Source organism: Chelmon rostratus, chromosome 13 (genome assembly GCF_017976325.1).
Source record: "Chelmon rostratus isolate fCheRos1 chromosome 13, fCheRos1.pri, whole genome shotgun sequence".
NCBI classification, from domain to species: Eukaryota; Metazoa; Chordata; class Actinopteri; order Chaetodontiformes; family Chaetodontidae; genus Chelmon; species Chelmon rostratus.
Window position 1 is genome coordinate 10275303 of NC_055670.1, and position 14929 is coordinate 10290231.

At 44.0% G+C, this 14929-nt stretch overlaps 1 protein-coding gene across 1 annotated transcript in view; it reads right to left on the reverse strand.

Moving 5' to 3' along the window:
• Nucleotides 1–4498: 4498 nt before the first annotated feature.
• The window catches only part of myo16 (myosin XVI), a 73405-nt gene continuing 62974 nt past the window's right edge, over nucleotides 4499–14929 (reverse strand). Inside the window, exons 33-35 of the mRNA XM_041950764.1 lie at nucleotides 12533–12685; nucleotides 11720–11805; nucleotides 4499–4703 (exon numbers count right to left, since the gene is read on the reverse strand). Coding sequence (XP_041806698.1) covers nucleotides 4533–4703; nucleotides 11720–11805; nucleotides 12533–12685 — 410 coding nt within the window. The 3' untranslated portion in view covers nucleotides 4499–4532. The remainder of the gene's footprint in view (nucleotides 4704–11719; nucleotides 11806–12532; nucleotides 12686–14929) is intronic.

Sequence of the window (14929 nt, forward strand, 5' to 3'; positions counted from 1 at the left end):
AGAATGTGCAACCTTGCTTCAAGTGAATTGTGACAGGCTTCATTCCTGCTGGGTGCCCTTAACAAAGTGACTCTAAAAATCTAAAAAACATCCTCCTGGCACTCTCATGTTGTGCCGCTTTTGGTTTCCAAGACTGTTTGTGACCTCTTGATTCGAGTCTTGTCATGAGAAATGTATTGAAAGCTGGAATTAGCAATCTTCTCATCTCTCTTTGTAAAATAAACACGTCCATCAGTCTCCGTCATCAGTTAACTTGATGGTTTAGCAAACTGCCTTTCCAGCTAAATTCTGTCGTAGTTTGTTTTTGCAATCTCAGAGTTAATACTGTTCACACCTGGCTGCGTATGAGTCAGCACGCTCTGGTAGAAGCTGTTTACTGTGACACACACTGACTTCAAGCACACGCTCCCACACCGAGGTGAGGGCTACTGCTTGGGGAAACATTCCTCCAAGTTACTATAGCAGATTATTAATGTGGGAAGACAATGTTCAGTTGTTCCAGCTGACATGACTTGTGCTTGTCTTGACCTGATTCTGAACAGAAACCGCCGCAGGTTAGTAAATACCTGCAAGGGCAGCCTCTCATCCTGGGAAATGTCACTTCACATTGGCATTATATTGGGCATTGCAAACAAATTAAACCTCTTAAAGGGTTGGTTCACCGAAATGACATCAAAACATATTTTCTCACTTACTTCTCGGGGAATGGAGAAATTGAATTCACCTCCACTGCACTGGAGAAATCTAATAGACAGGCATCCAAAGGCTGAACAAATGAAATGAGAACAATCTATCAAGGCAGCGAGGATTTACACACAGCACCTGTGTTACTGTGTTCTGCCATGATGATCTGCCTCTCACTGTCATGAAACATTCATGGCTATGACTGTGTGGCTGCTTTGTGCTGTGCAAATACAGACACATTTAAAAGTGACACACACACTTACATCAAGCCAGTGGTGGTTTGCAACTCAGGTATTGTAATTCTGAGGTTTTTTTCTTGAGTATTTACATTTTATGCCACTTTATACTTTTACTCCACTGCATATCAGTAGAAAATGTTGCACTTACTGCACTATATTTACATGACTACTTACTTACTCATTATTATTATATTATATTGTGTTTTATGATAATTTTCTGAATGTGATGCATTGATATAAGCTACCCAATAACATGTCACCTTTGTCAGCTACATCATCAAAATGCTGCTAAGATAATATGATATACACCACTAACAGGGAGCCACACTTCAGTTACGGCATGCGAGTCCTGGAAGTGCCATGTACTATTCACATATGTGCATGCACACGCACACACACACACACACACACACACACACACACACACACACACACACAGACTGGCATTGACACAATTGTGCTTTATTGCTGTACAGGTACAGTACTTATAAAACATTGGGAAGGTAATACTTATGAAATATCACATACAATCTTTTTTCTTTCCACAAACACATATGTATGCAGGTTAAAATATACTGTATGTCATGTACAAAAGAAAGACTACGATAAAAAAACAGCACTATGAAAGGCAGTGAGATACCCCTGTTCGGGTGCTAAAATATTGTGTCTCTCTGGACAACTATACATGGACTGGGGACAGTAAAATGGCCATTCTGCACTGGCTGTAGCACCAGAGAGCTGATCTCAGAGCAGATGATTTTTAGATTCCTGACTAACAACGATGACTGGCAGTAGCCTGGCCGCCAGAGCTTGGTAACGCTTACGACAGACGGAGCTAGGTCATCAGGGATTGCGTCTGACGGAGCTGATGGATGTGCGCGGGTCGGTCCGCTTGAAGGTGGATGTAAATGTGTGGTGAGTGTTTAGATGAGTGACAGGGGGACAGTGCAGTGATTCACAGTGCAGTGGGAAGCAGTTCTTCACATTAGACAGCCATTTTTATCTTTTCAGCATGAGCACGTTATAGGGGGCCAGGCCCAACATGTGGTCATGCAAGGTAAAAAGCACTGATATGCTTTAAAAGACAATAAAAAACAACAGAATCTCCTCTTTTCATAATTCCAGTAAACATGGTATTACACAAAACCATAACGCACAGGACTAACCACAACCCTGATCATAATGAAGGACCAATACAGAGCCTATAAACTCTCTTTCATTGGCATTGGCATGGCTGACTATAGCTTGATCTTGGTTCCTCTCTATTTCTTTGATCACAGATACGTTGAAATCCTCGTTTGAACAAGCTGAATCATACTATGATGAAAATGTCTGACATAGTTCTGCAGTGCAGCGTTACTCATGCAACCTCAATCACAGCAGGTGTGAACCACGGAGCAAATCAATACCTTAGCAGAAATGCTGCGGCGTTATTCATTTGCATCAAAAAAGTGGACCGCTTACATAACTTCTGACGACAAAAATCACATTAAGCAGTCAGGTACACTGTTTAGATACAGGTGCGTGTTCCAGTAATAAGATACGCAGGGTTTCATTGATGTGCACAGGCAGCGAAAGAAAATTTTGCATTTATACATTCAGCCAGTCAGTCAAAAATGCAGCTCAGCTGATTGGCCAGCTCTGTTGTGAATATCAAGTGGCCTCCTCTAATTCCTCTTGGATAATCGTGCACATCCACACACCGACAGCAGCTGAGATCGATCCTGTGATGGCGCTGCTAATTCGTAAGGCCGAATCAATCAGACACATTGTGGGTGATCAGTGGGAATGAGAACTCAATTAGAGCTATTGATACTTCACGGCTCTAACAATTCAGACCGATCGTCAAAGATCAAACAGCTCGTCGAGACACACCCAGCCCATTACAGAAGTCAACACGACACCACATAAATATTGTGCAATAAAACATCCATATACAATGAAAACATCTGCCTTGCATCATAGGAAAAGAACAACAGGATCAAGAGGGGGAAAAAAACAAACAATATTAAATAGAGTATAAAGAATTTCATAGCCATAGACAATCATTCTGAAAAAAACATATTCACATTTTAAAATAAACCTCTTCTCTTTACCTCATTGCATCTAACCCAAGACATTCTTAAATCTCAGTTTTACCATCATAGACAGTATTATCTCATCTCTTTCTCATCTTTCAGTTCAATCTGTGTGCTTCTCTGCTGGAGTAAAAGCTAGAACATACAACACTGGTCACTATTTACAGAGCGGTTACCATGGAGACACCCGTAGAGCCGGTTTGATCCATTAGGAGGGTGAGGGTAGGGTCAGAGACCAAGTGGGGGAAACGGGTCTGTTTGTTTGGGTCAAGTGAGGAGAGGAGATGAGGGGAGGAGGCGGGGAAGGTAATGGCCGCCCGTGTGGACACATCCACGCTGGAGGAATCTGTACAAGAGTCGAGTTCATCTGTGCGAGTTCCTGAGCTCTGCACAGTCTCCTGGACAACACTGAACACGTCAAACTGTCCACGTGCTGATGAGACACAATGAGAGTGAAGTCGCTACTTTTCAAGTTTAGGCTGTTGGTTTGTTTTTCCTCCATTTGACGTGTTGGAAACAGTCCACTGAGTCACCACTGAACCGCACTAACAGCTTTGATTTGGTCATTCATGTCAGAGTATGTGGAACTACAGCGTACAGTTTTTAGAGCTATACTTGTTTGTTTAGACATATGTTTCACAAGTTGTGTCACTTTGGCACAGAGTGTCATGTTCACAACATGAACTACATACCTGTCAGCTAAAGTTATTATAGCTTTACCTTTATACCTTACACCAAAGCAGGTTTCTCGTTGGATCCCCTTTTCCCTGTAAAGGTAAGTGCAGCAGTTTGCATTTTGGCCGGAGGTTTTTGTTCCTCAAAGGCTGGTGGTAACAATGGGGAAGAGAAGTGCACCTTGGGAGATTATATAGTGAGGTTACCCTGACCCCTGGTCGCTCGTTGCCAGGGCTGCAGTAGCACTTAGAGCTCAAACGTGAGAGGCTAAGTGAGAGCTGTGTACCTGAAAAGGTCCCATTTCTAAGCCAGTACAGTGCTAAAAACTGGAGGTGTCCAAAGGCGTTGGCTGACTTGTAAACTTCAGAAAGGTCTGACACTCTGGGGGTTCACACACAAGCGTTCATGGGAACATCACAGGGCAGCACGTCAAGTATAATCAGCACCATGTTTGCGGTGGAGCTCCTTTGTGTGTTGCAGAACAACATTTTAGGCTAGGATACAGGTGGACTAAAGGGGGGCATTGAATATCTGACTATGAAAACACTGCTAGTCTGCTCTTTAAACCAGCCTCCCGTTGATGGACGCTGTATATGTTGCAGCAGAAACTGAAAATAAATAACAATCAATTGATCACAAAAAACAAAAGAGCATGTAAATTGGGGAATCCTCCACAGTCGAGGTGCTGAGGCAAGACCTTCAGCCCAGGGACGAGGCTCACGCTCCGGGGCTGGGAGCTTTGACCTAGCCCCTGGGCACTGAGCTTACTTGGTTGACATGAAAAAAAAAAGCATGTGTGAGTGTGGAGGGGGAGAAAGAGATAGCCGATACATGTGACTGCATCACACAACCTCCGTCACGGAGAGGCCTTCCTGTTGGTCCAGAGCAGTGTGGGGGGCAAGGGTGGGGACTGAGGTGGACGGTGCTTCCAGTCACCCCTCCCCTCACACTGCGCTCGCCTCCATCGCAGGAGCTCCCCAAGGGCGACACTCTCATCCCCGTTGGACAGACGTAACCGCTGGAACACCTGGAGCAGAGAGGGAGGAGGAGAGCACGTTTACATTCAAATCACACTCTGAATAATGACCTTCTCCTGAACGGATCGACACGGAGGCGACAGGAAGCTGAAATGACCAGGCTGGTGGAGGTGAAAGGGAGAGGGGAGTGTGAATGACAAGCAGGGCTTTTATGAAAAGGAAAAAATAAAACAAAACATCTACTGTATCACACTGGCATCGTAAAAGCGCCCTACAATGGCCAGAAGCAATTCAAATATCATCTTCTAATCAGGACTCCATAGAGATTACCACCTAGAGAGCGAGAAAAACACGACAGTTTTGTCTGATCCAGCATCTTGAGAGGAATCACCAGTGATCATCAGGCTGGTTTCTCCTCGAAAAGTAAGTTTCTTAGAGGTTTCTCTCATGAATCATTCAAATAAACAACACAGAGATGAATCTGCGGCTGGAACTGAGCCATCTCATGAGACAGCTGATAGTGAGGGAAGCGGTGGGGGCGATCCCTTCTCCGACCGACGGCTTCAACAGCTCGACTCATTTCCATATTCTGTCTCTGGACCCTCCATACATCACCTTAAAGCAGATCTTGTGAATTACAGTTGGGGCACCCCTTGTTCTTTCACACAGACACTCGGGTCAAATGCACAAAAGTGCACACGCGCACGCATCATTCTGTATGGAGCACATCATCAGTCATCTGCCGGTCAATACCCGGGTAAATCAATCAGATAGGAACTCCAATCTCCCTCAGTCGGTAATACCAGCTGCAGGATGGAGCCCTGGTGATCCAGACCAGATTAGGAACTGGAGGTTATAATGACGCAGTTCTGTTAAAGGGCAGAAAAATGTTTCCTCGTGGTCAGAGATGACATTTAAAGGATGAGGCTGGCATAACTATACACAGTTATTTTTTTCTATACGGTCAACAAAATCCCATGAAAACACCAAAACAGAAACGTGTTATTCTGTGTCACAGTGTTTTCTGACTTTCCTGCCCTGCCATAGCACTCAGCAGGGAGCCTACTGGTTCCTGCTGAAGACGTCCATCTTTAAAAACAGCAAATACACTCTTAGTTTCAATATAAAAAAGACCAAAAACACATGGAAAGTGCCACTCGAACAGGATGAGAAAGTGCATCTGCTGGGGACTAGTTTCTACTGTGGATTTATATACATTTGGTGGCCAAGTGCAGTTCACAGAGTATGGTTCAATGTTGTGTTTCTTAATGGTTTTTGATCAACTCCTCTATGGCTGTATCAGGCTTTAGCTGGACAGGCAAGACTCGTTCATATTCTTGTTTCGTTGTTGGTTTTGGTCCTTTCATGGCATTTATTGGCAATAAGAAAACATTAGAAAATATGTTGACAGCCCAACATTCTCATAATTAGAGAGTCAAACTTGATTTTCAGATGTAATCGCAGTCTCTCTCAGAATCTGTTTCCTGCAACAGTTGTTCCCTCAACCTCACTGTTATTAATCTCTGCTTGAGTTGGAGCTGTGAGCTAAATCAATCAATCATCAGCTCTTTTAATGCAACATTTTCTCTGCATACTGCCAAGCTGCATTCAGTGATGCATTACACACAGACACTGCCACATAGTCACAGGCATGCACACACACACGCAAATAAATGTACATTGCATACATTACACACGTTGACATACATACATTACCAGGATCATGTGCACATTTCTGGAGAACCACACACCTGTGAGTGTCCATATGTACATGCACACAAACACACACACACACACACACACACACACACACACACACAGATTGATTGCCTGCACAAGCACAATACTCAGTGACCTAATCCATAATTTACACCTCCTTGCCAGGCTATTCTCTGCATTGGCGCCAGCCAGGAACACCAGCTACTGGAACAGTAGACAAGTAGGAACACCGTGTCCTCCTGCAATGCATGACTGTACATGGACACACGCACACAAAACTGAATGCAATGAACATCAGACGCAGTTCTGACAATCCAGTAATTCTAAGAGAAGAACTTTCTGAGAGATTCATAGTTTTTGGCCATGATGCCTGAAAATATAAATCATGTTAATAGTCATCTTTAAAGTGTCAGCACAGCATGAGGGTAAGACGGGTTTGCTGTACTGAATTTACCTCATGCTTAAAACTCTCTCTTCTCTCAAGTATGTGGACACTCGAACATTGCACTTATGTGTGACTGTTGAACATCTTATTACAAACCCACGGGCAATAATGTGCTGCTAAAACAACTTTCACTCTTTTGGAACCTGGCTGCAGGATATTTTGCTCTCATTCAGCCGCAAGAGCTTGAATCAGGCCAGTCAAGTAAGAATAACAACAACATTTCTTTATGGACCTCACTTTCTGCATGGGGGGATTTTCATGTTAAAGCAGGACAGGAGCTAGTTTACAATTCACAAAGGGTCTCTGTGTGAATGTTTCTGTAGCTTCTGGAGAGAAAGCCATCACAGTTTGGGTTGAGTTGGCAGAATAGCGTCATGTTCAAAGAGAGAACAGCACTGCATAAAAAAATGAAGCCCCCTTATTTATTTGAAAGGGACCACTATGTTGACAGTGTGGGGGTGCCAATGCACAGGGCTCCAGGAAAAACAATGCAAGGTCGTCCGGCAAAACAAGTTGATACTGGCTCAACTCTCCATGGAATGCAATGCAACGTCATTCTGCAAGTCGCTGCGTTGGCCAGTCAAAAATGTGCAAGGGCACATTCCTCATACGTTATTTGTTGTATTTTCTTGTCTGATAAGAAGAAAAACTCCAGAATCTGTCCTTGATTTCATTTATATGTCTCACCAGTACCTGAAAATACTCATTCCTACTAATGCAGCCCCTTGCATGTTACATCTATTCCCTCACAAGGGCAGGGAGGAGAGAGCCAATGTCCAAACCAATATGTCAATGGGTCGGTCATGTTACGGTGAGGAGGACTAGTCGTCATTCCGAACTCTGACAGACTGTCCTGAGGCCACAGAGTGTGATAATAGCCTCTGAGCTTCTCCTCATAAAACACACACATTTTACTGCCAAACAGCTACGCAAGCTACTCTGTGCACACACGTACACACAGACTGATACATGTCCGGTGGGCAAAACCCTGTTTTCTGCTTGATCCTGTTCAATACTGTGTGTACACTGCATACACAACCTCGGCACAGAATATATATAAACTGCAACATATTGGTGCCTCTGATAAACAAAGTGCTACAGTTTTCACGGTAGCACTGACACAAGGAAGAAAAATCAATGCTTGTTCTAGACTTTTTTCGAAGACGCTGAAGCAGAGAGGTCACTAAATAGCTAGAACCATTTTCCCCAGACTGGCTGATGGGAGGAGAGAGCACAACGGGTGGAAAACAAGAGGGACTGATTTGAGGGGAAGATGTTAGTGGTCGCTGATGGCCTGTGTGCGAGCTCTTTCCTGGAAGCTGCGCTGGATAAGTTAGGTGACGGGGGGATTTCAGGGAAAATAGCATGATACTTTTACTCGCACATACTGTGCGCTTTAACGCTGGCAACAGGGGATTCATACAGAGACACCAAGGCGCTCTGTTTCTGTCTGTCACTCTCATCCTCAACGTGTTGCTATTCTGAATACCAAACATGTGGCAGAGTCACTCTTCCACTTTGAATGTCATTACTCCTGCCTAGACTTTGTCTAAAGGAAAAAACAAAAAATATGAATCTCTGTACCATCCAAAAGTATAGCTGACACAACAGACAGTCCATTTATTTTTGATATAATTAGTCTAGACTGCTGTTGACTACTAACTACAGGAACCAAAACAAGCCAGTCCATTCATGCCTAACTCAGTTATCCACCCCCCTGTTCTTCCTTCATCCTTTCCCTTTCATTTATCCCATTAGATCTGCTAATCCTATACAAACACAGTCTGGAATTCAGCTAATTGAAAGGCATTCTGGGTCGCAGCGTTGTTCCCATCTCTTGAATGAACTCATGATAATGAACCTGTTCCAGACAACACGCCAGATTAGTGAAGTAAGAAACAAAGAAAGTGTCTCTTTTTCCACCTTTCAGTGGTAACGATGAGTAGTCACATTTTCACTGACCAGTCGTCACAAAGAGAAAATATCAGACACACGAGGATGAAGATCTGCAATCACTTCAAAGGTTACACAACAAGTATGATGAGTTAGATGTAAAACCAGTGACAGCAGAGAATCCGGAGAAAGATTTTACGAAAAGGGGTCATGTGATGAATTCAACATAAAATCCAGCAGATGAATAAACAGCAATAAAAACTGCAGCTCTCATTTGGTGAACAGACATATTCGAAGTTTAAGTGTCTGTTAGCAGTAAAAGTCTTGTATATCAGTGTTGGTGTGCTTGCTCATTTGCCTATAATAATCCAAGGGTGGTGTCAAAGAAAGCAAAGATGCTATTTTCCACTACAAGATACATTTACTTGGACTTTACATTACACTTTACATTTACATTAACACTGATCAACACTGATCACCTCTCGTGGTTAGAGATGCACAATATTGACTTTTTTTTTTTTTTTTTTTTTTACCAATATCCAATAAACTATATTTTCCACAGTCATTTCATTTTAACAGAGGCAACTTCAACTCAAATGTAAAAAAAATATTGGTGGAACATTTTCAAAACTCCTGTGTTGTTTCCTGCATTTTTTTCCAACAGCATGTGCAACCTTGAAATGTTTCCTGTAAGATGCTGACTGACACGCTGCTGCCTCAACTGAAAAATATTTCATGCAAAATGAATCAAATAGGAGAAATCTGCTCCCTCGCAAGCAGAGGTCCATACAAATTCACCGAAAAGGAGGTCTTAACTTCCTCTAAATTGAATAGCTGCTGTCACTGTTACTAAATTGTAGTTAAAATACATGAAAGCACACTTAAACAAGAAAATCCCTGAATAGAGCTAAACTGACCATATAGACTTTCTGAATTTAGCATCTTACAAATCATCTCACTGAACAACAGACAATGCTGTTAGCCTCAAATGTGAACAGCGTCATTATAATATCTTACAGTGTGATTAGAATATATTTAGTTTTGACAGTGATAGTGTGCAGGTATGCAGATGCAGAGAGTCTACCTGAATTCAAGAGCTGCAGTTTCCTTTCAGCAATGCGGGATAAAAAAAAGAAGGGGAAAAACGAGCAGCAGTTTCACCGATTCTAGGATCAGACTTTTCCCCCTGACAGGAGAAAGGGCAGAGAGCTAATCTGATTCCAGACCAGTGTTGAAAGGACAAAGAGCACGGTAAAAAACGGGAGCAGGTAAAGCGAAATGATGGCCTGAAAAAGCAGTGGTTTTCAAGATTTTCCCCCCACATTTACAGAAGATTGAATATGTGAATCAAAACTACCAGAATTTTTGATCAAAACTTTGTTGTTTGCTGCCACATGCACTGGTTATTCTTGTAATCCATTGTAACTGCAATGAATTCAAGATGAACACAGCCTCTGTTCTCCATGAAGGAGGAAACTAAAAATGATTTAAAGCCACCTTTCATGTCTACAGGAGTCATTCATACTCCAAAAATAGACTTGGGGTGGAGTATTACTACAACTTACTATTCAAACTCGAGGTTGTTTTTTTTTTTTCACAAAATAAGAATTGTTATTGTCCTGTTCCCACACTGGATCTATGAAAAACACTGCTATAAAGGGTGGAGAGCAGCGAGGAATGACATACACTCACCACATCCCTACATGTGTACAGGGCTTCCAGTGAGCCCCCTGCCCCCCCCCTGCTGTTTTAGAGGGCGGCCCCCGCACCGAACGGAGAAAAGTTGAGATGACCCCTCTGGAAGATAAAGGAGGGAGTGAAAGTAACAGGAAGAGTTCAGCCCTAACATTTAGTCAGTCTGAGGATTATGAAGTGAGCACACGGCGGGCCTTCACATCTCAAGTGTCTTATGAATGGTGTGTCCTCAGCTTCTCTGAAAGGCGGCCGCGCTTCCTCATTCTTGTGCTTCATGCACCACTGACAGTGACACTCAATCACCGTCTGACGCCGTCTGTGATGAATCTGAATCAGTCTCCGAGTGGTGAAACTGTCTGTATGAGTGCGGACCGGGAGGAAACAGCTGCATCCCAGAATACACAATGCAGTGACGCAGAAGTTGCTGTCGTTAACCTGAACTCCTGTTTATTTTGTCTGATGCTGTTTATCAGCAGCTTGGTATGAATGCTGTCTGACAGCAGGAACAGAAAATGACTCCTGAATGAAAAACATGAAAAACTAGCGTTGATGCATACGTGTGCCGACAAAGTCAAGAACAGATGACAGAGGCGTCATTAAAAATCCATTTGAGTGAATTGCCCGTTACAGGGTACATTTATGGACATTTACGAGCGAATTTCATGTTTCAGAGATGCAAGCTGCTCCGGTACAGGATGCCCGTCACGAGAGCTTTGTGCCGCCGCGTTGTGACTGGCTGTCCCCATGGAGGTCTTGCGTGCTGCATTGTTCACGTGACAGTGATCAAGTGTTGGTTAGTTTGTGGCGTGTCTGAGCTTTTAAAAGGTCCTTTCACTCACAGATGGTTTCCACTTTATCATCAGAGTTTTATCAATTGCATATATCAGAGGCTGCGTGTGTGTGTGTGTGTGTGTGTGTGCATTTCTGCATGAGAGCATGTGTATACGAGCTTGCGTGCAAGCATGCAGGACGTTAAATTCAATCCTGTAACTGTACACCTGTCTACAGAGCGAGAGAAAGCTCACATGTCATGAGTGATACGTGTTGTTCAAAGGAGGCCACTTTCCTGTCCACTCAAAATGTCAACAAACCCAAAACAAAACACGGGCCTGATAGAGTTGTGTAGTTGTTGTGTGTGTGTTGCCGTGGGTGTAAGTGTGTATGCATATGTACATGCGTGTACAGGTCCGTGTGTTACGTAAGGCGTTTTAAAGTAACAAAACGACAGAAAGAAACAACACCTGGTGCCATCAGTGATGCATCTGACAATAACTCACATAATGTATGTTGGCATGTGCAGCTGTCTGTGTGTACCTGAGTATGATGGCTGTCCATGTGTCTGTGTAGAGAGGTGGAGCTGGAGGAGTTTGACTTGCCGTGGCTCTCATCCTCCAGCGACCCTGGACGCACAATATCAGAGGCACATTAGAAAGCATGAAACATCTGACTGGAAGTCAACCCACACGCCGACAGGTACAGACTGAAGGATACCTCATCGTTCAAATGCATAGGGGCTGAAAAAGTGTTTGTCATGCAGAAAGACTGTGTGGCTGTCAACCTCTCTGAGCATTTAAGGAATACTGTAATCACGCTCTGGCTGCAACTAAAAAATTGGGGTCCTCTTTTATGAGGTCTGCGGTCTCCTTTCTTTAATTTGCTCATTATGTCATGTAATTGCCCTCCGCTCCTTCAGTGCCTGTGCAGTGCTTTTATTCCAGGCATCTCCCGTGACGTGGGCAAAGGGGTAAAAGGAGAGTTACAGCTTAGTGTGGCCTGCCAGATTACTTTCTTCACTCCACAGGCTGAGTCGGTGGGGTTAGCCTCTTTGTTGCACAGGAATAGTCTTTATTTAGGCCGCTTAGCAGCTTTCTGGCAAATGCAAAAGTATAAGTAGCGTGATATCAATCAGGTGCACCTGCACTTGACATTTTTTTCACATCTGTACATGTGTGCATTCTTGGATTTCCTATTCTATATTTTTTTTTTTTTTACTGTTTCTCTTTTTTCCCTCCACAGGGTGAATCGGCTTGTTTATCTGTTTCTACCTCTTCGTCTATCCAACAGGACAACCCGATGAAAGAGGTATATGAGAAATGATGTGATTTCAATTATCGACGTTAACGCTACCATTGGCGATCTGGTTGCCGTTCTCTACGGGGGCAGGGCTCGGGGAGTGAGGAGAGTGGTTGTTGGCGTTCTTGTCCTGAAGCTGCAGAGATGGTGAGGTGGGGGCGGAGCCACATTCTTCTCTCCCTGGCAGATTGATATTAGAATTGAATCCTGGGAAGAACATAGCCAAAGGAAAACACACTTTGCATGTCATAAAGAGTCGACAGTAGATACAGTAAAAACATAGATGCATAATATCATCAAAGTATTCGTGGTGTACAGCAAACTCCAAGACAGTGCAGGGAGTCTGATGTTTTAACCGGTAATGTTGAAAAATTCTGCTCAAGAATTTTGCTGATTTTTTACAATTTTAATATTCAATTAATCATGTGTTAAATTCCAGGATCTTTTCTCCAATCAGTCCCCCAGTCATATTCATCCGCTCTTTCTGCTAGGAAGGTGACTCCACATGACCTGCCCCTGCCCCTGCTGCTGCTCCTCTGGGCTCACATGCTCTCACACACTGAATGAGCAAGCCGCTGTGGCTAGATATGCGTATGGGAGTGTGAATGGGAATTCGTCAGCTGCCGTCCCACACTGAGAATGCGTGCCTTGTGGTCCCCCCATGGTGGTCACAAGATGCCTAAATATAAACTTAGCAAACTCTACTATAGGTCCCATGGGGAAGGTGCATGCTTCTGAGGGACAAAAGGCCAGGTAGAGGGAGGGAGTCCATGTGAGGGCTGCATGCTTGTAAAGAGATGAGTCACTGTGAATATTTGGATTTGTACAATGAAAACTATAATGAGGCAGAATTGGACTTTTATCCAATTTTGAGAAATCTGTATGTTGCTTTTAAGGCGCTAGGTGTCTTATGACAGTGATTTCCTGAAGCCTGCCAAGACCACCTGCCCTCTTCCCCTGGCATTCCTGTGGTTTTCTCATTCCCTGAGGATGAAGAAGGGGAGGGGGAGGAGTTGGAGGAAAAAAGGGGCAGCTGCTCTTCACAGAGATGTCTGGGATAGCAGCTGTAACCCCTGGCCACTCCCACAGCGTCAGGTATCACACTCTGTCATTTAACAGCCGAGAGGGAACGGAAGTAGGCCATCCTGTTAAGCCCATCGGCATCCCTCCACGCTCTGATCTAAGCGGCCCGCCTTGCTTTGCCTACTCAAAATAACAGCAAGGTTGTGAACCCCAGTGCCAGGTTCCCCCCTGTCGCACACACCGACACTGTTTCCATGACGCCAGCGCTTTTCCTGCGCAGGTCCAGCTGCTGACGAAGAGTCAAGTGCAAGACGTCATGTGAGGCATATGCGTCACCCTGTGCACTTGCTCTCATACCGTCTCTTATAAGGACTTCAGCTTCCTAACCCTTGAACTAGTAACAGTTATAGAAGTATGACACAACTGGGTCTTAAACAAATAAAGCAACTCCAGAATAATATGCGCCTCTAGCGAGATGACCCACCAGCAGCTAATACTTTGATTTGATTGTAATTTTTCTAACTTTTCTGAATGTCCTGTTCGCTGCTGCTGGGCAGTTAGACTGCCTTCAGTAGAACATGAGTGAGCTGTTAAATATTTGATACCCATCCTCATCATTCTACTGCTCATGTATTATTAAATCAGCCACAACTAATACACTTGGAGGGAAGAGAGACTCAGATAAAAGCACAGTGGGACAGAACGGCTTCTACCTTCTCTCGTATGCCTGTGCTTTCTCACACTGATGGGAAAAATTCACTTTCATCAAAGCACCACAAAGTAATCTCTTTGTGGATTTGAAACCTCTGACCTGAGGACCCTCCCTTTTTATTCACCAGGTGTGACAAATACGTTTGGCCTCATTTTGCAAAGGTCAACCCTTGCATCAGTGTCACAGAGCCTATATGTGCTCTGCATGTAGTGAACTGAACAAACGCCAACCCAGCTAGATCATAGTTAAAGTGCAGTGATGCTAAGTGTGCTGCACCAGCTAGCTCATTAGGTAACATGTTATAAGGCAGCTGCTGCAGCCAAAGGGCACTGCACTGGAGACTGTAACAAATGGGCTGCCTCAAGTGGGCCAAAGAGGGTGGCTGGCTACAACACCTGAATCAATGTGAGGAGTTTCTAAATGTAGAGTAGGGGGATTTATGAGAAAGGCTGTTGGGTGCTGGTGCATCTCACCGCCCTACCACAGAGCATGTGTGTACGCCCACTTGCACACAGACGCCTAACCACACACAGACACAGGAGGTTATTACTTACCTACAACCCCACACTACTCCTGCCGTATAGAGGGTAATCACCCAGTACCCCATAAATCATGTGGCACTGAGCAGGCTAACACTTTGATCATGAACTCATCATCGCAGATAGAACACATAATGGACACGTGCACTCCTGCACAAATGCATTCGTGCGTACACA